The sequence below is a fragment of the Typopeltis vanoorti genome, chromosome 22 (assembly GCF_054136105.1).
Source record: "Typopeltis vanoorti isolate ZY-2024b chromosome 22, IOZ_Tvanoo_1.0, whole genome shotgun sequence".
Taxonomy (NCBI): domain Eukaryota; kingdom Metazoa; phylum Arthropoda; class Arachnida; order Uropygi; family Thelyphonidae; genus Typopeltis; species Typopeltis vanoorti.
In genome coordinates, this window is record NC_143570.1 from 37,961,023 (window position 1) to 37,984,797 (window position 23,775).

At 35.0% G+C, this 23,775-nt stretch overlaps 2 protein-coding genes across 2 annotated transcripts in view; one reads left to right on the forward strand and one right to left on the reverse strand.

Moving 5' to 3' along the window:
* The window catches only part of LOC150094329 (ubiquitin-conjugating enzyme E2 J1-like), a 246,020-nt gene that overhangs the window by 149,701 nt on the left and 72,544 nt on the right, over window positions 1-23,775 (forward strand). The gene's annotated exons all lie outside the window — the stretch shown is intronic.
* Window positions 1-23,775, reverse strand: part of LOC150094330 (mitogen-activated protein kinase kinase kinase 4-like) — a 104,439-nt gene that overhangs the window by 8,154 nt on the left and 72,510 nt on the right. The window contains exons 7-10 of the mRNA XM_090412402.1: window positions 23,381-23,540; window positions 11,572-11,691; window positions 8,822-8,928; window positions 6,284-6,463 (exon numbers count right to left, since the gene is read on the reverse strand). Coding sequence (XP_090268528.1) covers window positions 6,284-6,463; window positions 8,822-8,928; window positions 11,572-11,691; window positions 23,381-23,540 — 567 coding nt within the window. The remainder of the gene's footprint in view (window positions 1-6,283; window positions 6,464-8,821; window positions 8,929-11,571; window positions 11,692-23,380; window positions 23,541-23,775) is intronic.

The following is a 23,775-nucleotide window of genomic DNA, read 5'->3' on the forward strand; positions in this document are numbered from 1 at the left end:
AAAAGGAATTCAAGATCATTAAGATAAAAATATTTATTTGGGATATCTGAATAACTTAACTAGTAAGCAAACAATTTTGATAGAAAATATTGAGTAAAAATGCAATCAGGAGTGTGTGTATATATATATATATATATATATATATATATATATCAAAAAAATGTCTTGATGGCTCTTCAAGCAGAAAAGCCATCAAGCAACCTGAAACATGACATGGTAGCCAAAATAGATTATATTTGACCTAAAAAAAATTTATGAGAATTATAAAGAAATTCCATTACTCTGTGTTCCAGGAAAGGTCTAGACAAGCATACTTACTAAGAAAAATTATTCCAAAGAATAATTTTTAAAGAACTAGCATGTTCAGGAAAGTGGTTTCATGTTAAGCTAGGGATGAAGCAGGGTTGTACACTATCTCCACCATAATTTTATAAATCAACGATCATTAAGGAAAGTAGTATTAAATTGGATATTCAAATAGGAGATATTAAGCTATATGCACATCAGTGGCATGATTTTGGTTGGGTGTGCTATCATGTGGCTTATGCAATCCATGCTACAAAATTCACACCAAATTTGACCATATTATTGTATTTTTATAATAATATGGTCAAATTGACCTATGAAAGTTTTAAGAGTGCATCAGTGCTCACCTTAATTGTCCAATGCGATGAATTATAGGATAACTTTTAATACTTTAATTTATCAATTAATTGTAACCAAATCTGCATAGAGTGGAGGACAATGTGTTTGTTTTAAGATATATTAGATAACAATAATGAAGAAGAATGCTAAATTTGGTTGGTATATTTGAATTACTCAAATGTGTAAATATAATAGTAAATTTGGAAGAGGAGGCTTACCTCCTTTGTACTGACTACAATCATACAATCAGCAAAAGCTCTGGCAGAAAATGACACATTCAGTAGATCATCATCACTGTTTCCCCATTGTAAATATGGGCAAAAAAAGTTATAAAATTATATTAAAGTTAAAATTATACATAAAAAAACTTGTCTATATCAATGTCCTAAACACGTCGGTTCACATTTCATACATGCAAAACAGATGAAACTCAGAAAACAAAAACAGCAAATCATGATAAATGACAACATTCAATTGGACTGGTTGACACAATACCCAATCACAGCCACTGATTTCTGGGTGCTATCTCAGCACACAACCTGCCTCACCTTCTGAGTGGTTTAAAACCGCTGGAATGCTAAGAATTTGAACCACTGTTCAAAGGTGTCTGGTATTTGTGACCACACACCCGGGCTATTCAAGTGAATGTGATGCAATGCTTATATGTCAAAAAGTGTCCTCTTCATGAAGCATTATTGGTATATTGTGTTTAATTTTAGGAATCATGCGAAGTCAGGAAACAATTCATGATGTCATGAATTTATTCCTGTTAAAGACATCTCTAGGCGATGTCTAGAGATGTCTAGAATTTGCTGTCTTTAACAGGAATAAATGCAAAAAAATATAATATTGGTGATATTGCTATTCTGTGGGTGTGCGCCACACACCTTGCACACCCAGAATATACTCTTCTGATGTACATGACCACCATCTTGAATAATTTGCTGTCTTTAAGAGGCTTCAGATAAATAATTACTAAATAATGATAAATTTGAAGTGAAAATAAGCAATAAAAAAAGAAACAGACTATGAAAATAGGAAGGAAAATAACTTCAACTATTTTCAGTAGGGAATGTATATAACATTCCCTACTGAAAATATTTAGGAAAATTTAGGAAATATTTTTAATGACATAGCATATTAAATTATTATAGAGAGAAAACTTCAAGGCCATGTTCCCAAGTTCTCTGCATCACTATGGGACAGGGATGTGAAAAAAAAAATCTCTTGGCAATGAAAATTAAAAATATGACAAACATAATTGAAAAAAAAAAAAAGAAAAGTATAAGAGATGGCAGTTCTGGTAGGTATTAATAATTTAAGTAGTAACAAATATAGTATGAGCGAATATATATGAAAGGTCTGTTGGAAGAAGTGAGAAAGAAATGTGAGAGAGTAAAAATTGTAGGATTGCTACCCAGATGTGACAGTTCCAAGTTAAGGAGGAGAGTGATGATAACAAATGATTTCACATGCAGGTCGTGTAGAAGAAATGGATGCAAGTTTTTAGATGTATGGAGTGAGTTTGATGGCAGAAAAGACTTGTAAAAGAGGGATGGCCTGCACTTGAATTCAGTTGGCATCAGGAGCCTGGAAAAATTACTTCTTGGTATGAGACCTAATGTAGAGAGTCAGGGAAACTAGATCATCAAGGGAGGAATGGGAAAAATGTGTGTGAAAGTTCAGCTATGGTATGTAAACGTGATAAAGATATGAATGTTTTCGAACATAGTTATGTATGTAATGAAGGGATGGAAAAATATGCTTTGGATTTGGATGTTTTGAGTATGTCTGGGAAGGGATAGGAGAAAATTCTAGAATGAGACCAAAGAGATTGCATATTTAATTATAAGAATAGGCTAGGTGGTAATTTATTATGTCTATACACAAATATCAGGAGCAGCAGAAAAAAGGGGGTTGAGTTCATTGCTTTATTGATGATGTGATGTGGCCTAGGATTGTTGGCATTAGTGAAACTTGGCTATCAGAATCAGATATCGTAACTGGGATCAAGTGTAATAATGGGTATACTATTCTTAGGAATGACATAAGAGACAGGAAAGGAGGAGGAGTACTACTACTACTACTGATATCAGATGACTTAAGTCCAGTTAGGTAGAAACACGATAAAACAATGATGGTAACAATGTCCTATGTAGCGGTGAGTTTGAGTCTATCTGGTGTGAAATGGAGGTTAACAGAATGAAATATATGGTGGGGTGTTTCTACAGACCTGGTAGCTCAGTTGCAGGGGATGAAGAAATGCATTGATAATTTAGTCTTATGGGTACCAAATGAATGATCATATGGGCGACTTTAATTTCCAAACATTGATTGGGTAGATGAGAAATCTCATGATAAGAAAGAAGAGAAATTTATTGAATTGTTCTGAAACAACTTCCTCAAGCAGCACATGAAAGAACAAACTTGAGATCAAAAAGTGTTGAATTTGCTCATAGCATCAGAAGTGGGTCTTTGCTAAGAATATGGCTATTTTACCACCGGTTGGTAACAGTGATCATGCTGTGCTTTCTTGTAAAGTATCAAATTGTATTGATGCTCTGATTAAAATAGATTAATTAGAATCCGACTACAAAGCTGGAAATTATGATCAACTTAGGAGAATACTATCTTTGATGCCATGGTATCAGTTACTGAATGGACAAAATATCAGCAATGCATGGAAATCTGAAAAAGTACTTAAATGAGGCATATCTGAATGTACACCTAGTGTTTGAAGAACAAATAGATCAGGAGTGAAATGGATATGCAACCTTATTAAGCAAGAGGGCCACAAGAAGAAGATGATGTGGAAAGAATATCATGAGAATAAGAGTGAGAGGAGTTATGAAATATATAAAGCTAAGGCCAGTGTGGAAAGTATTGTGTGGAAAGCTAAATCAGAGTATGAAAAGAAATTAGCCATGCAAGCTAAAGGCAATCCAAAAGAATGAATGTGAAAGAATCACTTTATTGAATGCAGATGGTACTAGAGTGTCGTAAGCTGATGAGCTCATTCAGTTGATGAGTGCTCACTTTGCTAAGATATATCAACCAGGTGTATGTAACATGGTGCATAGTGCTACTGTTACATTGGATAAAGTGTTAGATGTGCATGAAAATGAGGTTCAAGAGCTGTTGCATAACTTGGATAAGAATTTGTCTATAGGAACAGATGAAATATTCTGTTTGCTAAAGGAATGTTCAGCCAAATTGGCTATGCTTTTCACAGGTTTGTATAACTTGAGTCTCAGCTCAGGAATGGAAGGTATGTATATCATACATACAGTGGAGTAGCTAGAGCTGTTGCTGTCCGGGGCAATCCCTGAGTTTGCTGCCCCTCTCAATATACATCAAAAATACTATAAAAAGTCAAAACGACGTATAGGGAAATAAATTAAAACACAATGTTTATTTTTGAAGTAAAACTTTAATTTCAACATTCTAAAATGTTATTTTTCTTGCTTTTTTGTTAGCAAAATTGCCTATGACATTGATGAAGTCTATTTCATAGTAATGTAAGTAATTCTTAATCAGATTTTATTTAGAAAAACTTCTCTCACAACTAGCAATACTTACAGCAATTGTGAGGAAAATTTGCAGTGGTTTTACAATATTTGGAACTGAGTTCTCGAGACTGTATTTTAGAATTAACTGCAAAAGTTCCAAAAGGTTCCAAGTGCTGCCTGGGATGGACCGTCCCCTCTGCACCCCACTAGCTACGTCACTGCATACATATCTTCCACAGGAATGGAAGGTATGCATGATAGTTCCATTGTACAAGAGTGGTGCAAAAACTGATGTGGCTGACTACCGACCTATCAGTATATCTAGTGTGGTAGTGAAGATTTTACAGATGTTGGTAAGAACTCGCATACAGAAATGAGTAGACAAACAAGCTATACTCTGCAAGGAGCAGCATAGGTTTACTAAAGGAAGGTCATGTTTTAGCAATTTGCTCATATTTTATAACAATGTTACGGCCGAGGTGGATAAAAGGAATGTTAAATTTTTTGAGGCATTTGATAGGATACCACACGAAAGGCGGTTGAATAAAGTGGAGAATATGGGATTGGAATATAAACTCTTGACTTGGATCAGGGGATGGATGATAGATGTCAAAAAGTCGTATACAGTGGGTGTGAATCTGCCAGATTTAAGGTGACCAGTGGTGTACCTTAAATCTGGCCCAGGACAAAACTCAGGGTTCAGTCCTTGGGCTATTATTGTTCAATCTATATGTTAATGACATTGGGGGGGGGGGTCTAACATCAGATGCGCAATTGTTAGCCAATGATGCAAAGATAGGCAGGGCAATCAGGGATGCTACTGATATCCAGCACTTACTAAATGATTTGAATAGGCTGGAAATTTGCTCAAACAAAAATGGCTGTCAGTTTAATGTTAGTAAGTGTAAAGTTATGCAATTGGGCATGATTAGGGTTCCAGCGGCATATTATATTATCAGGGTTATGCATACCCTACATTAGGGTATGCCATAGTGCATTATGCCTGTGCTTCCAGAATTTATGGCCTGCCAAAAATACACAAAACAAACATACCCCTACAACTGACGATAGTTGAAGGAATGGACAGCTCTAATTATCACTTAGCCAAGAAACTAGCAGCCACACTCAAGGAATTGGTAGGTCATTTCCCTACATAATAAATACACAATACTTCATAAACAAAATTAGAAACATCACACTCAACAATGAAGATTTATTAGTCAGCTTTGACATAACTGCCTTTTTCACTAATTTCCCGATCAATAATACTATTCATCTCTTACAGAACATATTTCCACCCGATATCATGGCCCTCTTTGCTCACGTACTCTGCTCTGGATATTTCGTGTGGCAAGATAATTTTTACCTATAAAAAAGAAGGTATGGCTATGGGTAAGGACATGGTGTGTACATATATCATGTGGTTGGGATGGGGGAAGTTGTTCTTTTAAAGGATTTGGCTAGGTTTTTTTTTTTTGATTGTTGTTGTCATTATATCCATCTTGTTTAAATGATGTCATTATTCCAGATGCAATGCTGGTCCTGAGAATAAAAATTCATTGTCCTGGAGACTGAAGTTCTGAAAATGTTTGGTAGTGAAGAGTGAGAGCAGGTGGTGATGTGAAGTGGCAGGCAATATATCAGCTTGTATGTATAAGGTTTATGATAACTAAAATATAAGTTGGCCCCTTCTGACTGCTCTTGTAACAAGAGCATCTGAGAAGGCTTAAGCCCTTCTTTTCAGTTTCAAAAGTACAAATAATTCAAGGGGCGGATGATATTAAGAGAGTGTAAAAGTCTGGAAAAATTTGGCATGATTTATGCCCTCAAGACATATACAAAAGACGTTTACATTTGCACTAGACATTGGGTTAAAGAGAAAGCATATTCAGTATCACTAATTGACATGAATGAAACCATACAGAGTTCCTAACCTAATGTGCAGAAAATTATTTCTACATGTACCTTATAAAACAGGTGGTTTTTAATTGGTAATAAATATATCGCATTCAGATGTAAACTGCATAATCATGAAGAAATGAATTAGCCATTTTATGAGTTTTACCAACAGTAAAACTTTAAGTTGCATACATATGTAGTGGTGCAGTTAAGCACATTTTATTTCTTACTTTTGTAAAGGGATGATCTAGTAGTTGACTAGCTGTCCACCGCTGCCGTGGATCATGTTGTACACAGTGATTTAGAAAATCATGACCTTCTTCACTTAGATTATCTGGGATATCTGGAATTTCTCCCATTCCTACTCTGAACATGATCTGATAACTGTTTTCCAAATCATGCCAGGGTCGCTAGAAATAAAGAATTTTATTGTAATATTAAATTATTATTACACCAAAGAAAATCTGTTATAGAATTATAATTATTAGACCTCCAGAGAGTCAAGGACTCATCAATAGAGGCCACATATATATATATATATATCTGTGCTTGATGATGGAATCACTACAAATCATGTTTCCTGCAAGCTAAAATAAAGGATGAACAAAGGCAATAGTAATACAAAAAAGAAAAGAGGTGGTAGTGCTAGTCAAAACTAATGACTAAAGTAGTGACGAATGTAGTATGTAATTCATCAAGCAAAGATTTAATTATTGAATCACTGTACCATATGACTTCTTTTTTCTCATATTTTAATTTACTTACCTTGCTTTCCTTCTTATTTTTCTCTTCAGTTTAATTTAGTTCTTGTAAGATAAGAAAGATCTGCTTTCTCCAACTCCCTGGTTGATTTTCGAATTATTCCTTTTAATTTTGAAATTTCATACGTTAATTTTTCTTCATTTATGTCAGCAATATAAAGGTTCTCTTTACTGGGTTCAACGTTATCATTATCCTTAGCTTTCAATGTTGCTCTTTTGTTCTACTGAGTTTTTGGTGCCATCTTTTAAAAACTATCTTAGTTGTTGAAAGTTTTTTCACTTGGTTATACTATAAATTGAAGATACCGAGAAATTATATACTTGGTTTAATCCTTTATCCAAGTGTAAGCAAACAAAGCTTGCGCTTGAACTATTTTCAGGACTGGAGCAACTCGTGGTAAAGGTGGTATGACTTCACATCACTTGCTTTAGTATCCCATAATGCAAAGAACATCTCCTTGTGGACATGCATAAAGCTATGCATACTAAGGCAAGTGACGTGAAGTCATACCATCTTTACCACGAGTTGCCCCAGTCCTGAAAATACTTCAGGTGCACTTTGTTTGTTTACACTTGGATAAAGGATTAAATCAAGTATATAATTTCTTAGTATCTTTAATTTATAATATAACCAAGTGAAAAAACTTTCGACAACTAACTAACTCTAATCCAGAGTATTTTAATAATAAGGTGTGACACCTTTGGGCAACTTGTATATAAAAATATGACTTCTGCATCACTTCAACCTTGGTATCACCTCTGGGCCTGGCTCCCACTGATGAGACCTCAATAAAGGTCGAAACCGGTCTGGGTAGTGACCCTTCCCATAATGCATAGCACTATACATGTCTGCAAGGAATGTGCTTTGCATTATGGGATACTAAGGCAAACCACCTTTACCATGAGTTGCCCCAGTCCTTAAAATACTTCAGGTGCAAACTTTATTTGCTTACACTTGGATAAAGGATTAAACCAAGTACAGTCATACCCAGAAGTTATGCGGTAGGTGGGACCTACAAAAAGCGCGTAATTCAAATTCGGGGTATAATTTTGCATGTAATTTATATATACAAACATAAAAATATTAGTTAATTGGGACCAAAGGTTTACAAAAACACCTATATTTTTTTAAAGAAATATAATCATAATTGTAGTTTTTCGTACATAAAAAAGAAAGTTATTTCTATGTCGATCGTTTCATAAAATCTAATAGATTCGTCTGACGGCATAATGTCTTTTTCTTGTCATGCAAAATTTCTTCATAGCAAGCCAATGATTTTTTTATTCCTTGCCTTGTGGCTACAATTCGTTCCCTGTTAGAATCCATGTCCTCCAAAATCTGTAAACCTTTCTTTTATGATTGTTTTTACTGTGGATTCGTGTAGAAATTCTTTTGAATTAGCAAATTTTGAACTAGCTAAGAAGAAATTCTTCTTCTTTGCTAGATCACAAATTTTCATTCCGCCTTCAAAATCCTTAATAATATTGAGTTTTGTTTCCAAAGTCGATGTTTTTCTTTTCTTGCTAGTTATATCAGAATCGGACTTGCTTCTTTTGGACAACATTATTATTGTGATATTTAGATTATGCCTAAATAAGAAAGACTATAATAAAGACTACTTTATTATGTTTGCACATTGTACTTATTGGCTGGTATGCTTGCTTTGCAGAGATAAAAAAAAAAAAAGGAAAAGCATTTCTATCTCAAAGATTCTTTTATTATTATGAAAAACGGAATCTATTACTTTTCAACTAAAGGATATTGTCACTACTGACAGTACTACCGATGTTTTTGCAAATCTAAATAAAATTAAATGGGTCAGAAAGGAGATACTCAACCTCTGGAAAAAAGATCTTAGCTTAAGTTTATCAATTAAGAATTTTTTTAATGCTAATCCCACCACACAAATGATATATATTCTTTTGTGGAGATGATTAGCATTCACTTTTTTTTTTAATTTTTATTACTACTAGAAATTCTGAAAGATTTTTTTAAAAACTAATTACCTTCCCTGAGGCTAATTCCAGTACAACGCAACCTATACTCCAAATATCAGCTGCTCTTCCATGACCCTCCATTATATTTCTTGTAAATACTTCTGGAGCCATATAAGCTAGAAATAAACCAAAATGACATATTAAGCTTGTGTTTAATCAATCGAAGTTTGTAAACCTATAGCACTTGACTATTGTGGATGGATAGATCAGTTAGATAATTTGGAGTCATGCTATAGAAACCAATCCTCATACTGAGAAATGAATGTCACTGCTCATGAGATCACCATTATAAAACTAGTTACCAAATTTCATAAAGCAAGAGTTCCTTAAACCTCACTTAAATTAGAACAACAGAAAAAACCAAACCAATTACACATAAAAATCAATGATAATTTCTGCTCATATTGCAATTTTGTTGTCCTTACCAAATGAGTCACTCTCAGCTTGCTCTTATACACTTCATGCAACTGGTTTTTACCATTATTCATCTTGTGCTGCCTCCAAAGTATTTTCTTCTTCTTCCTCAAATTCATCCATTTTACAACTACCCTATTCAGCTTTTTGACCTTCAGAATACATTCACACATTGATGCTGTTATGTATTTTTTTGTCAGTTTTCAAGCAGCATTTATTTCCTTACCGCTTAACTCCTCATTTCATACTATAGCTCAAAGCTGTCTCCTAAGCTTGCCATAATTTGCTGGATTCCAAGGGAACAAAGAAGCTGTGGAAAGGATGTAAAGAAGAGTTAAAGATTATATCTGGATTATGATTATAGATTGCGAGTATGTGGATTACAGACTCTGGTTAACAGGAGAAAGAGGAATAATATGATAGAGGTCTATAAACTTTGGAATGGGTGTTATAGGATATCGTCAGATAAAATTTTTCATTATAAGGAGGGAGGGGAGAGAACAGGGGGGCATCCATGGAAGTTAAGTTTATTCACAGTCAAGAAAAGGGTAACAGCTAGGTTTTTCTCTCACAGAGTAGTGAGTGAGTAGAATGGTTTGCCTTTAGGAGTAGTGAGCGCATGTAGTGTGAATGAATTTAAGAGACGGTATGACAGCTGGTTTGGGTGATTTATAGCCTCCCTTTATGACTCCTTGGAGATCTCAGATAATAGCCACAATCCAGGTGATCACTCATGATCACTCTCACCAACTGGAGGGAAGTGCAAAACCCCACTTAAAATTACATCCTCTGATGAAATGATTAGATTAAAAATTCTTGATGCTCGCATACCCTCCTTTACATACCGCCTGAGATAGCAGTCTCTCAAGAACTTGAAATTCATTTTCCTTATTCCCAAATGCTATATTTTCATTGCAGTCTATATTGCTATAATTAAAATCACCCATAACAATCATCCTTCCTTTCTTCACTAACTGAGGTTGCTTATGCATTTCTTCATTACCACTCTTCATATTCTCTGGCTTACAGAAATTTTCCCAAATTCTACTTTGCCATACTACTATTTGTTTGTCTGAAAGTCTTTTTCTCATCCATGTCATCAACTTCATAATCATTCTTGTTTACTCCAATTTGTCTATTTCTGTACAGTATCAAGATATAACCATTTCCATTATCCAAGTCAAATGTTACTTTATTATAGAAAGTTCCAATTTAGTAATCCTCTCCAAATCCAAAATACCTAGGAGAATGGGTATTGTAGATATAGTAAATTTATGGCAGATTAGTCAAAGAAGTTATAAAATATGTGATAGCAAGCTTGAGGTGATGTACCTCATAACAGAAAGGGGAGGGGGTATTTGTGTTTAACTGCGAATGTTACATTTCATTTGTCAATAAGTCAATGGACTGATCTACAACCACAACATTGAGTTTTTTTTTCCCTCCCCCACATTGTTTCCAATATCTAGTATTCACTCAATTGATACTATACAGGAATCAAGTCTAATTTCACATTAAGAGAAGAAATTCATTACTCTAGTGATTTTCTTCCTTGACTACTTGTATAATAACTAAAACACTTTTTTTTTTTTTTTTTTGAATGTTAGTCAAGTGGGTTTTAATTTATTGTCCTACATGTTTTGCCGATTTTTGCTATCAGCATCTTCAGGGAATACAATTGGTAAGCTATATGAAAGTAAGAGACTAGGTTTTAACTGACAGTTCTAATTCATACAAAATAAGAATTGTGCTGAAACACTTTTTTGAATGTTAGTCAAATTGGTTTTAATTTATTGTGTATTATATACAATACTAATTTTGTATGAATTAGAACTGTCAGTTAAAACCTAGTCTGTTACCTTCATATAGCTTGCCAATTATATTCCCTGAAGATGCCGATAGCAAAAATCGGTGAAACATGTAGGACAATAAATTAAAACCCACTTGACTAACATTCAAAAAAAGTGTTTTAGTTAAATTCATTACTCTGTTGATATTTTGAAACTTCAAGTATTCCGATAATTTCCCATGTTAATTCAAAAAGAAAAGGACCCATTCTGCTTCCATCATTAACAGCTAGTATACTGTATTTGTATATAAATTTTCTTTACATGTTGAATAATCCCCCCCCCCCAAAGGCATGACAACATGACTGGTAGAAGATTCCAGTCAATATTGCAATAGTGACACATATAGGAATATTTTTTTGAAGTGTTAACAATAAAGTCCCAGTAATTGTCACTTAAGTGAATAGCAAGAACAAATTCCTGCTATAATTTTAAACAATATGCAGAATTTCAAAATTCTATGTAAGTTAAGAGCATATTAATATTAGAAACCATTACCAGGGGTTCCTACAAATGAGCATAGTTCTCCAGGCATAGTGGAATGATTTTTTAATTTAATACTGCAACCAAAATCTCCAAGTTTCAGTCTACCATCTGATGTCAAGAAAATATTGGCACCTATTGAACAAAAAAAAAAGTCTAAGGATTTCAATAATTCAAGTAAGTTATTTAATCTGAGAAAGAAGTAAATAAGTATATAATAATAATTTGTCGAATTTAGTGTATGGCAATCTTCTTTCAAAATGTTAGCTCAACAGTATGCTACAGCCTAGTAACTTAACAGAAACCTAATCAATACCCTGACATGACAAAGGTTAATCCTATTTGCAAAGTTAACATGTCTGAAATCAGTGTATTCTCTATCCAGCTTGTCTATCCAGTATGAAAGAACTGAGTTTCTGAGAGAAAAATCAACCTGTCATCTTATGAGACTAAGCTAATTCACCTTCAGTTGAAAAGCTACTATAAAGGTTTTCTCAGTTCTTGAAATTTCAAACTAAAGGAAACTTGTTAATTTTAACAAGATTCCTTTCAAACAAGGGCTTGTGAATGAGATACACAAGTTCTTGTTTGATTTAAATACAGATGTATTCCATATAGGGATCACTTAAGGTCAAAGTTAGATAACTGAAAGGACATGAACACATGGCCTTTAAGAAATGGAGAGAATCAACTGGTGTTTCTGATCGAATGTCCAAATCCTTACCTTCATTCGATGCATTTCATTAATAGGCACTCGCCAGGTGCTGAACAAACAAGGATGGGCTGGTAATTTGAAACTTTGTCATCAAATCCCAGGTATTTGATGATTACTGTCATCATATCCTGTATGATATGATGACAGTACTATATGAAAAAGTTACATCTTTACAAGCTTCCAATCGATAATTTTCCTACAAATTAATCTGTTATCTGTCAAGACTCCAGTATTATCAGATCTTATATTTCTATCTTCTAAGGCACTTTTTTACCATATTAATCCACCTAACTCTTGGTCATCCTTGGTTTTTTTCCTGCCAACAAACACTTGTTTTGCTAACTTTTCCTCTTCTATTCTGTTTAACGGACCATACCACTTGAGATTAGCTCTGTTAACACATTTCTGAACGCTAACAATGTCAAGTTCTTTCCTAATATCCTCATTTTTAAAATGATACTGACATTGGTTCATTCTCTCTAATCTTTTTGTTCATTCCCTTTAATCTTTCTTACCATATCTGTGGTGTCCAAGCCTTTGATCAAGTGCTTTATTTCTAATTCAGTTCTCAGATCCATAAGTTAAAATTCGTTTGAACAAAGGTTGGTCGATTGGTAGAGCCTCTGCTACTAATGGCTCAGTTAAGTAAGTTTGAGCGCGGTTAGTAGTTGGAAGCGATCCAATCGTTCGATGCTGTTGGCACACTCTCCCTCGATGAGTCTTTGGACTCCCTGGAGGTGTCAAATAATAATAATAATCTTGTATACAGCTAGTTTAGTGTTTTGACTAATTTCTCTCACACACACCACATTAATTTATTCAGTTGACTTCCTACCATATAAGTGTTGCTAATTCTGTTGTTTATTTTATTTTTATTTAATTTGCCATCTTCACTAAAAATTGTGCATAGTAGCTGAAATGTTCTATTTATTCTAATGGTTCACCATTTAGGAGATACTTGCTGTTTACAATGTTTCTGCCTATTTTCATACTAGATTTATTACACCAGTTATTCAATTTATTCAGGGAATCTTGAATACTTATACTGGATTAATTTAGAAGGAAGCATAACATCATCTGTATAAAGAACAATTAATTAACATCTCCAATTTTGATATTAGGTTTAATATCACTTTGCTTCATAATGTAATCCATATAGATAATGAATAACAGTGGGGATAATGTACACCCTTGTCTCACACTTGATTTAACATCAAACCACCTATATTCCTGTACTTCCTTTAATTCTATTGCTGACTTACAACTTAAATATTGACTAAGTATTGCTTGAGATAATGTCCCATTTACACCATATAACTGTAGCATTTTGAACAGCTTTCCTCGTGTACCTTATCTATGAAACTTAAATACAGTTCCTTGTTATAGTCCAATGATTTCCTAACTATTTGTGAAACTATTGCTGACTTACAACTTAAAGTGAAAATCTGATCCTTGAACAGTCATGTATAAATCATGACTGTTCTTCTCAATGCTTCCCCAGGAATGCTCAGTAGAGACTGTATTTCTCCTTTTTATAAATGAGTTCTACTTCAATCATCCCGAATTCTGATCAGGCTTTCTGAATTATGCAGTGAAGTCACTGTAAAACTTTTATAGCTCCATGTTCGAATATCAGCTAATTGCTGTTTTTCCACATTTCAGGTTTTTGATGGCATTTTTCTACTTCAAGTATAGATATACAGGGATGTCCCCTAAGTTCCTAGATATTTCAATAATTCATAAAAATTAGAAAAATTGGTATATTATATTAGAGTGCAGTTTGCACGAAGGTGAATCGCTAGGAGGAAGATTTTTTTTTTTTTTTTTTTGTCAGGGAGAAAAATGTTACTTCAAATTTTCACCAATCGAGGGTACTTGCAAATATGTGCAAATGAGAGTTCCATAAAATGCAGTGTATACTGCTGACAGCTTTTAATGAATGCATGCAAATTCCCAGTCATTGAGGTGAACAGAATTGTTCATGTGAAAAGAAAAATTTGTTGCTGTGATACTTACTTTGGTGGATAAGATACTGTTAATTAAGTTATCTTACGTAAGTGGAGAATTGGTAGCAGAAGTTTTACGAAAGTTTCAAATGCATATAAAAAGAATGAAGAAAGGTCAAGGTTCTATCACTCCCACCAGAATACGGTCTCTAATACATTTTAAGAAAGCTGGAAATTTGTCAGATCGCCCTCCAACGTGCAGACCAGTGTTGTGGTATTGCAAATGAATGCCTTGGCAGCACAATCAACAAGCGGTGTAAGCAGTGCACGGGAAGCTGCAAGAATCACAAGCATACCGAAAATGTCACTATTCCGCATCCTTCATAGTACATAATCATCACACCAAAGTAAGCATCACAGCAACAAATTTTTCTTTTCACAAAAACAATTCTGTTCACCCCCAGTGACTGTGAATTTGCATGCATTCATTACAAGCTGTCAAGAGTACACCCTGTGTTTTATAGAACTCTCATTTGCACGTATTTGCAAATTATGCATGTGGTACAACACCCTCTATCAGTGAAAATTTTAAGTACCAGTTTTCTCCCTGCCCCAAAAAAATCCCCCTCCTTGTGATTCACTTTTGTGCAAACCACACTCTAATATACCAATTTTTCTCATTTTTATGAATTATTGAAATATCTAGGAACTTATGGGATATACCCTGTATATATTCCTGATTGCATTCCTGTTTAATGTTTTCTACCAACATACTGTCACTGCCTGTTTTGTGTAGCAATCTTTCAAAGTAATTACTCCACATCTAGAATAACTATCTTCAGATTTCATATCACCATTATCATCTAATTCCTTTTACAGTATTTTACTCTTCCTTCTATTTCTAATAACCTCCAGGATATTTTGTCACCTTCCTGATATTTATTTTCTATGTTCTTACCAATAATGTCATGACTTTTATTTAGCTAGTTTAACACAGTGTTTTGCTTTCTTACATTTTTCTCTATATTCTCTAAGAGCAAAGCTGACTTACTTACCAAAAGCTTTTGGGATAGGCTCTTTTCCTTGACTTCTCTTCTCTTTCTTCTCTTTAATTTCTTGAGTTCAACATGGAGTTCTGATTTTTCTATCCTTGAGGACAACCTCACCACGCACACCTCTCTGATGAAATCACTCAATGTTTTCTTCAGGCTGTGAATCCTAGGTCTGGTTCTCAACTTTGTTTCATTTTAAAATCTTATGCACTCTTTTTTTCAATATGAAATTCAATTTCATCCTACAGTCTTTCAAAGTAATTAATTTAGACATGTACAATATCTTTATCTTTAGTTTTCATGTAATGCTTTTCATATCTAATTCCTTTCCTCCATTTGTAAGTTTTTTGATAGGCTCTAGAATATTCTGCCACCTTTCTGATATTTATTATCCATGTTCTTACCAGTCTTCCCATGGCTTTTGTTTTTAGCTCACTTTACACGTTGCTTTGCTTTGCTTTCTTCCATTAATCTGTATTCCTCAGAGCAACATGCCGACTTACTTTGCATGCATCTTTCAATATGCTTTCTTCTTTTCCTTGACTGTGCCTTTAAACTTCCTAAGTCCAAACCATGGGGGTTCTCATTGGTCTATCATTGCAGACCACCTCACCACATGCCTCTATGATCAATCCATGTTTTTTTTCTTCTGGTTCTGCCACCAAATCTCCAAGGTATTGTGACATTGCTTCCTCCAGATACCCCTTCACTATCCCCATGCACTGTGAATGACATTCATTTGCAGATCTTTATGCCATAGCCATGCTTCAAGCTGCCTCCTAAGTGTATTATAATTGCCTGCCTTGTAGTTCCACATATACCCCTCTTCTTAACTGGAATTTCCATGCCTGAGTCAACACCACATGATCACTTTCTTCAATTGGAGGCAATATAACCACCATTAGATATGGACAGATCTTCTAATTGTATAAAAAGATTCAGCAGTCTCTCACCCCAAGTCACCTTTGTCACATTCTGCTTCAAGTAATTATCTCTCAGTAAGGTAAAATTCCATTGTATAAATTGTAGAAGGAAATGGAATTTATAAATGTATAAATTCCATTTTATTCCTGTCATGTGATCTTTCCTCTTTCCAATCTATGTCTTCAGAGTTGAAATAAACTCAATGTAACAATTTTATTTCCCCTATTTCTGATACTCCTGGCATTCATAAAAAAAGCATAATAATTAATTTCTTAATCTATAACTAGTTCTACTCATGCTCATTCGTTCCAATCACAACCACTAAATACCTCCCTTGCACACTTATTTCTCATATTCAGTACCTCAATCACCCTGTTCATAATCCCTCCTGGAAAACAGACCTTATGTATCCAATTATCCACCACATCTTTTATGACAGAATCTCCATATAGTGCTATTATTGAGTCATTTGCTACTTTTTTTTCCTCCACTATCTTTCATTTTATTCTTTCACACTCTTTTGTTTGTATCCACCATATGTCTAATTTCATTCCGTACATGACTTATCTCATTCCTCATTTTAATTATTTCTTTCTTCAATTCTTGCATTCCAGCTAGTGCTTCATTAGTCAGGCTCACTTCTGCTTCCACATGTTGTTTCATGTAATTATCCCTTAGCAACTGCATAAATCCCACTTCCATCTTGCAGAGGGGGAACAAGGGATATGAGAGTGTTGGAACTGATAATAGCATCAGAAGATATATCCATAACCAAGGTAGACACTCTGCCTCCAACTGGGGGAGATTGGCCATACGGTCTTGTTCTGCGAAGTTGCCAAATATGTGGAATTGTCTGTTAAGAAGGGATTTATATTCAACTATAAGGCTGGTGATTATGAGAGACTCAGGAGCCATCTTGGAACAGTGCCGAGGCTTGAGAAGCTATAAGGAAAGAATGTCAGTAGTGCATGGTAAATGGGAACAAAGTCAAGAGGATAAATCAAGTTGGAATTAAGTGGATGACTAAGGATATAAAGCAAGAGCTACAAAAAAAAGAGAACATTGTGGAGGGAATATAAAGAAAAAGGTGATCAACATACTCATGAGTAGTACAAAGTGCAAGCAAGAAGGGTGACTAATATGGTAAGAAAGGACAAAGCAGATTAGGAGAGAGAGAATTAATTAAACAGGCCAAAGTAAACCCAAAAGAGTTTTTTCATTAGGTAACAAGTAAGAAGGAAATTGACTATGGTAGGATGACTTTAAGCAATGCTCATGGTAAGAAGGTGACTGAGCCAAAAGAAATAGTTGAGTTGCTGAATGATCATTTTACAAAGGTGTATCATCCAGGTGGAGATTTTACAGAGACACATATCAAAATTGAGGTAGATGAACAGGAGATGTTCAGCACATTAAAAAATATGAATGTGAACACAGCAGTGAGACGGGACATATCAACCTGTGTACTACATGAATGTGCCAGAGAACTGGCATCACCTCTGACGAAGTTGTTCAATCTAAGTCTCAGCTCTGGCAAGGTTCCAAGGGAGTGGAAAGAGGATAAAAATAGTACCACTGCATAAAGGTGGTTCCAAGACAGAGGTAGCAAACTACAGACCAATTAATATATCAGGAGTGGTTGTTAAAGTATTGAAAAAGTTGGTGAAATGTAAAATACAACAGTGAGTGGATAGGATTGTGATGCTCTCTACAGTAGGCAGCATGGCTTTGTAAAGGATAGGTCCTGGTTTAGTAACTTATTCACATTTTATAATAAAGTGACAAAAGAATTACATAAAGGTAATGGACATACCATGATACTGCTTGAATTTGCCAAGGCATTTGAGAGAATACCACATGGAAAACTAATACAAAAGCTGGAGCAAATGGGAATTGATATGAGGCTAGTAGCATGGTGAGGGGGTGAGGTGGCTGACAGACACCAGAGAGAGTAGTATATGGTGGAATGGAATCTAGGAGAATAATGATGATTAGTGGAGTACCTCAGGGTTTGGTACTAGGGCCATTGTTCTTTAATTTGTATATCACTGACAGGGAAAGATTTAAGATGGGATATTCAGTTGTTTGCTGATGATGCAAAACTGGGGAGAGCAATAGTTGATAAAGATGATGCAGATATCCTACAGGATGATTTAAATAAATTTGCATTGCAGTAAAGGATAATGATTGTCAATCTAATGTCGCAAAATGAAGGTTATGCACCTCATGTATCATATTGATGGTATTGGATTGCAGAAAATTGATGCAGCTAGAGACTTGGGGATAAGTGGACAAAGAGTTGAAGTTCTGAGGATATATTGCAAAAGTTGGTAAAATAGCTCAAAGGATTACTTGGATGTCGAAAAACATGCTTACAAGTAAAGATAGGAAAATTATTATCCCTTTTTATAAGGCTATGATTCAGCCACATCTTGACTACTGTGCACAGATTTGTCACCTGGGTTTCTTGGAGACCAAGAGGTGGTAGAGAGGATTCAGAGACAAGTGACCAAGATGGTGACAGGTCTGTGGAATACTTCCTATGAGGATAGCTGAAGGTTTGTAGATTACAAAGTTTAATTAGATGGAAAAGAGGGGGGTCATGATAGAAATTTTTAAGATATTAAAGGGGTTTTATAAAATTGATGCAAGCAAAATTTTACAATATATAACAAATAGAGAACTACGACTATCCATGGAAGTGGTGTAAGAGTGTAGTTAAGTGTGGACCAGATTTTTTACACAGAGTGGTGAGTGAGTGGAATGGACTGCCAGAATTAATTGTCAGTTCTCTGATGGTTGATTTGGGTCTCCCATGACGAGTCTGAATTCCATGGAGATATTGTAAAATATAAGATATAAGAAGAAGCGATAATAATAATAAAATTTCAGTTTTTATGTGGTGTAGGTTAAAAAATTGTATCATCATCATCATCAAATTCCTGCCATGTACCCTCAAGGGGTGTACAGAATATGATAGTACTACATGAAACAAAAATTACATCATTACTAACTTCCAATCTACAATTTTCCTCCAAATCAGTCTGTTACTTGTCAAGACTCCAACATTATCAGATCTTATATTTCTATTGTCCAAGGCACTTTGTACCGTATCAATCCACCTATATCTTGGTCTTCCTCTGGGTCGTTTTCCTGCCAACCTGGCAGAGAACACGTGTTTTGCTAATCTGTCTTCGCCCATTCTGTTTAAGTGACCATGCCACCTGAGATTAGCTCGGCTAACGCATTCCTGGATGCTGACAATGTCAAGTTCTTTCCTAATATCCTTGTTTTTAATATGATATTGCCATTGATGCCATCTGTTCACGCCTATAATCTTTCTCAGGACTCTCATATCTGCGGTCTCTAGTCTTTGGTCAAGTGTTTTACTTCTGACCCAACTCTCAGATCCATAAGTTAAAACTGGTTTGAACACTGTCTTGTATACAGCTAATTTAGTGTTCCGACTAATTTCTCTCTTATTCCATATGAATTTATTCAATTGACTTCCCACCATACCAGCTTTGCTGATTCTGTTGTCTATTTCTATATTGAATTTACCATCTTCACTAAAAATCGTGCCTAAGTAGCTGAAATGTTTTACTTGTTCCACAGGTTCTCCATTCATAACACAGTTGGCATTTTCAATAATTCTGCCTATTTTCATTGTCTTTGTCTTTTTATGCTGACCTTCATACCATATCTATTACAACAGCTATTCAATTTAGTCAGAGAATCTTGCAGACTTGTAGCGGATTTATTTAGAAGTATAACATCATCTGCATAAAGCAAAGAGCTGACATTAACATCTCCAATTTTGATATCAGGTTTAATACCGCTTTCCTTCATAATGTGATCCATATAGATAATGAATAACAGAGGGGATAATGTACATCCTTGTCTCACACCAGATTTAACATTAAACCATCTTTCTGTACTTCCTTCAATTCTAACTGCTGACTTACAACTCAGATAAAGACTAAGTATTGCTTGATATAATGACCCATTGACACCATATAATTGCAGCGTAGTGAATAGCTTCTCTCTTGGCCCCTTGTCATATGCCTTTTCCAAATCGACAAAACTTAAATACAGATCTTTGTTATATTCCCATGCTTTCTCGACAATTTGTCGTAAAGTGAAGATCTGATCCTGACAGCCTCTATTTGGCCTGAATCCAACTTGTTCTTCACCAAACTTTTCTTCCACAATTCTTCTCAACCATTTCTCAAGTATACTTGCATAGATCTTGCCAGGAACACTCAGTAGGGAAATACCTCTGTAATTCTCACATTCAGTTTTATTTCCCTTTTTATATATGGGTACTATGAGAGCTCTGCTGCAATCATCGGGAATTCGTTCCTCTGTCCAGGCTTTCTGAACTATGCAGTGCAGCCACTGTATGACTCTTATACCACCATACTTCAGCATTTCTGGTCGAATATCATCTACCCATGCTACCTTTCCACATTTCAAGCCTTTGATGGCTTTTTCTACTTCAAGTATGGATATGTATTCCTGACTACATGCCTGGTAAGTGTTTTTTTACCACTCTGCTGTCATCACTGCTTGTTTCATTTAGCAGTTTTTCAAAGTAATTACTCCATACTTCAAGGATATCTTTTTCTCCCATTTTCATGTCACCTTTATCATCTCTAACTCCTTTTACAGCACTCTTTCCTCCATTACTAAGCTTCTTCAACAACCTCCAGAATATTTTGCCACCTTCTTGATATTTATTTTCTATATTCTTCCCAAAGTCCTTCCATGACTTTTGTTTTAGCTAGTTTTACACAGTGTTTGATGTTCTTGCATTTGTCTCTATATTCTCTAAGAGCACAAGCTGACATATTTGACAGGAACTTTTGATATGCTTTCTTCTTTTCCTTCACTGCCTCTTTAACTTTCTGTGTCCACTAGGGAGTTCTGATTTTTTTATTCTTGCACACAACCTCACCACATGCTTCTCTAGCAGAATCAATCAATGTTTTCTTCAGAGTTTGCCTCCAAGGTTTGATTCCTGTTCTCAAACCCTTTCATTTTTTTTTCAATAATCTTTGTGTATTTTAGTCTACAGTTCACATCTGGGAGCTGCTCAACTTTTATTCTCTTTAAAACTTTCTTACATGTTATTTTTTTCAATATGAAATTCAATTTTATCCTGCTCAAGACTAAATAGTGATCACTTCCAATTTCAAATCCTCTGTACACTCTGGTGTCCTGCACCAGGGAGAAAACATTGCTATCAACAATAACACAGTCAATGAGACTTTTCTTATTCCTAGCCTCTTCTCTCCATGTGAATTTGTGCACATTTTTATGTTGGGACATGGTGTTAGTAATAACCAGTCCATGTCCTGAGCAGAAATCCAACAGATATTTGCCATTATTATTAGCTTTGCTCTTTTCTCCAAATTTTCCCAAAATATTTTTGTATGTCTCACAAGCATTTCCTACTCTGCTATTTAGATCCCCAACAACGACCAACTTTTCCTTTTTCATTGTGTCAGTTGCTTTTTCTAAAGCATCAAAAAACTCCTCCACTTCTACCTTAGTAGAACCTTCTGTGGGACCATAGGCACAAATAAGTCTCATTGTCCAGTTTCCCATTCTCATATTTGCCCACATTACTCTACTTGAGACTGACTGCCATTCAAGAAGATTAGCGTCGTATTTTGTGTTGAATACTATGGCTATTCCTTCTTTTCCTTGATTGTCATTGCCTGAATAATACATTTTGTATTTATTGCTCAGAAAGATCTCACCAGTTTTTGTCTTTTTTGTTTCAGTCACCCCTATTATGTCGATCTGATACTTATCTAATTCCTCAGCTAGCTCCATTTCTTTGCCATTCAGGCTTCTTACATTGATAGTACCGATCTTTAACTTTGGTGATTTTGAGTGGGGTTTGTTTTCAGATTTGTTCCAGTAGCTGACTTTTCGCTATTCACCCTGGTTCCCTGGCGAAAACAACAGGGGCCTTGTTTAACCGGGCGATGCCTCAGCCGGCATGAATTTTTGTCATGTTGTACCATCATTTTTATTTTGGTTTAACCAATAAGAATACAATTTGGTCGGCTAAATTCCAAATTGCCAGCCCATTCTCGTTCGTTCAGTATCCAGGTAGATACCCAACAGGGTGCACCACGAGAAGGTGAGGATTGGACATTAGGTCAGAAGCCCTGGTCGGTTCTCCGCATTCCTTTAAAGGCTATGTGGAGGTCTCCTCTCAGTTATACAGCTTTAATCCCTAAGCACCCCTAAAAAATTGTATAGGATCCCAAATTGATAAAGATGGATATTGTACTGAAGAAGTTAGAGATTATTACTTGGAAAGAAAGCAATGGCAAAATTAAGCAAGATCTTTAAAGATATTAGCCTCGAAACAAAAATCAGAATTGTGAAAGCAATGGTATTCCTTTGGTACTGTATGGATGTGAAAGTTGGACCCTGAGAAAGAGTGAAAGAAGGAAGATAGATGCATTTGAATTATGGGTTTGGAGATGCTTACTAAGAATACCACAGATTGCAAAGCAAACCAATAAATCAGCGATAGACAGAATAAAGCCAGATTGCTCCCCCAAAGCTATGATCATCAAGGAAAATTGCCATACTTTGAACATATTATGCAAGCAAATGACAGTCTGGAGAAGATGATGCTTGGTAAAGTTGATGGAAGCAGGAGAAGAGGAAGACCAAGAATTAGATGGGTGGATGGAGTTAAAGAAGCAACTGGAATGCGCCTGGAAATTCTGAAAGATATGGCCAGGGACAGATCTGAATGGAGAGCATATGTTCATAGAATCACCAGGAGTTGAAAAGACTCCATGGAACATAACACACACACACGCACATGATATGATTTGTGTGTATGATGTTTGATTTGGGTCTCCCACGGTGAGTTTCTGAATTCCATGGAGATACCATATAAGATAATAAGAAGAAGCAGTTTTTATGTGTAGGTTAAAAAAGTAATTTTTTTTTTTAATTTTTTATTTTTTTTTTAACAGTATCAAAATATTCCTGATACCCAAGTGCATAAGTGTTTGTTCATAAATCTTGAGTCATGCTATTGTTAAGTATCCACTAAAAAAACAAATTTTTGTACCCATAAAACACAAATTTCATCTTTGACTCAAAAGTTAGAGGGCAGGATGTGAGTCAGCATTTAAGAGAAAACTACTTACTTTTTATATCTCGATGAACAATTCCATGTTCATGAAGTACATTAACTGCTTCCAAAATCTGCCTAGTATATTTACGAACAAGAGATTCTGGAAGTTGTAGCTGTGATGCACTTTCCAATGATCCTTCATTACAGTATTCCATAAATATGAGCATTTCTGCCTAATATAACAAATATATTCAGTTTGAAACATAAGAGGGCTAAAAGAAGTGAAAATCGATACAATCAATATATACAAAAACAAGGATGTATATTTAACTTCACCATTAGTTTCATAATTAAGAGATAACCTCTACTTGTTATGGCATCATTATGGAGACTACTACTGTGCTGGAGTAATAACTAACAAAATTAATAAGTTATTATTTATTTTAAAAATAAATAAAGTAAAATAAT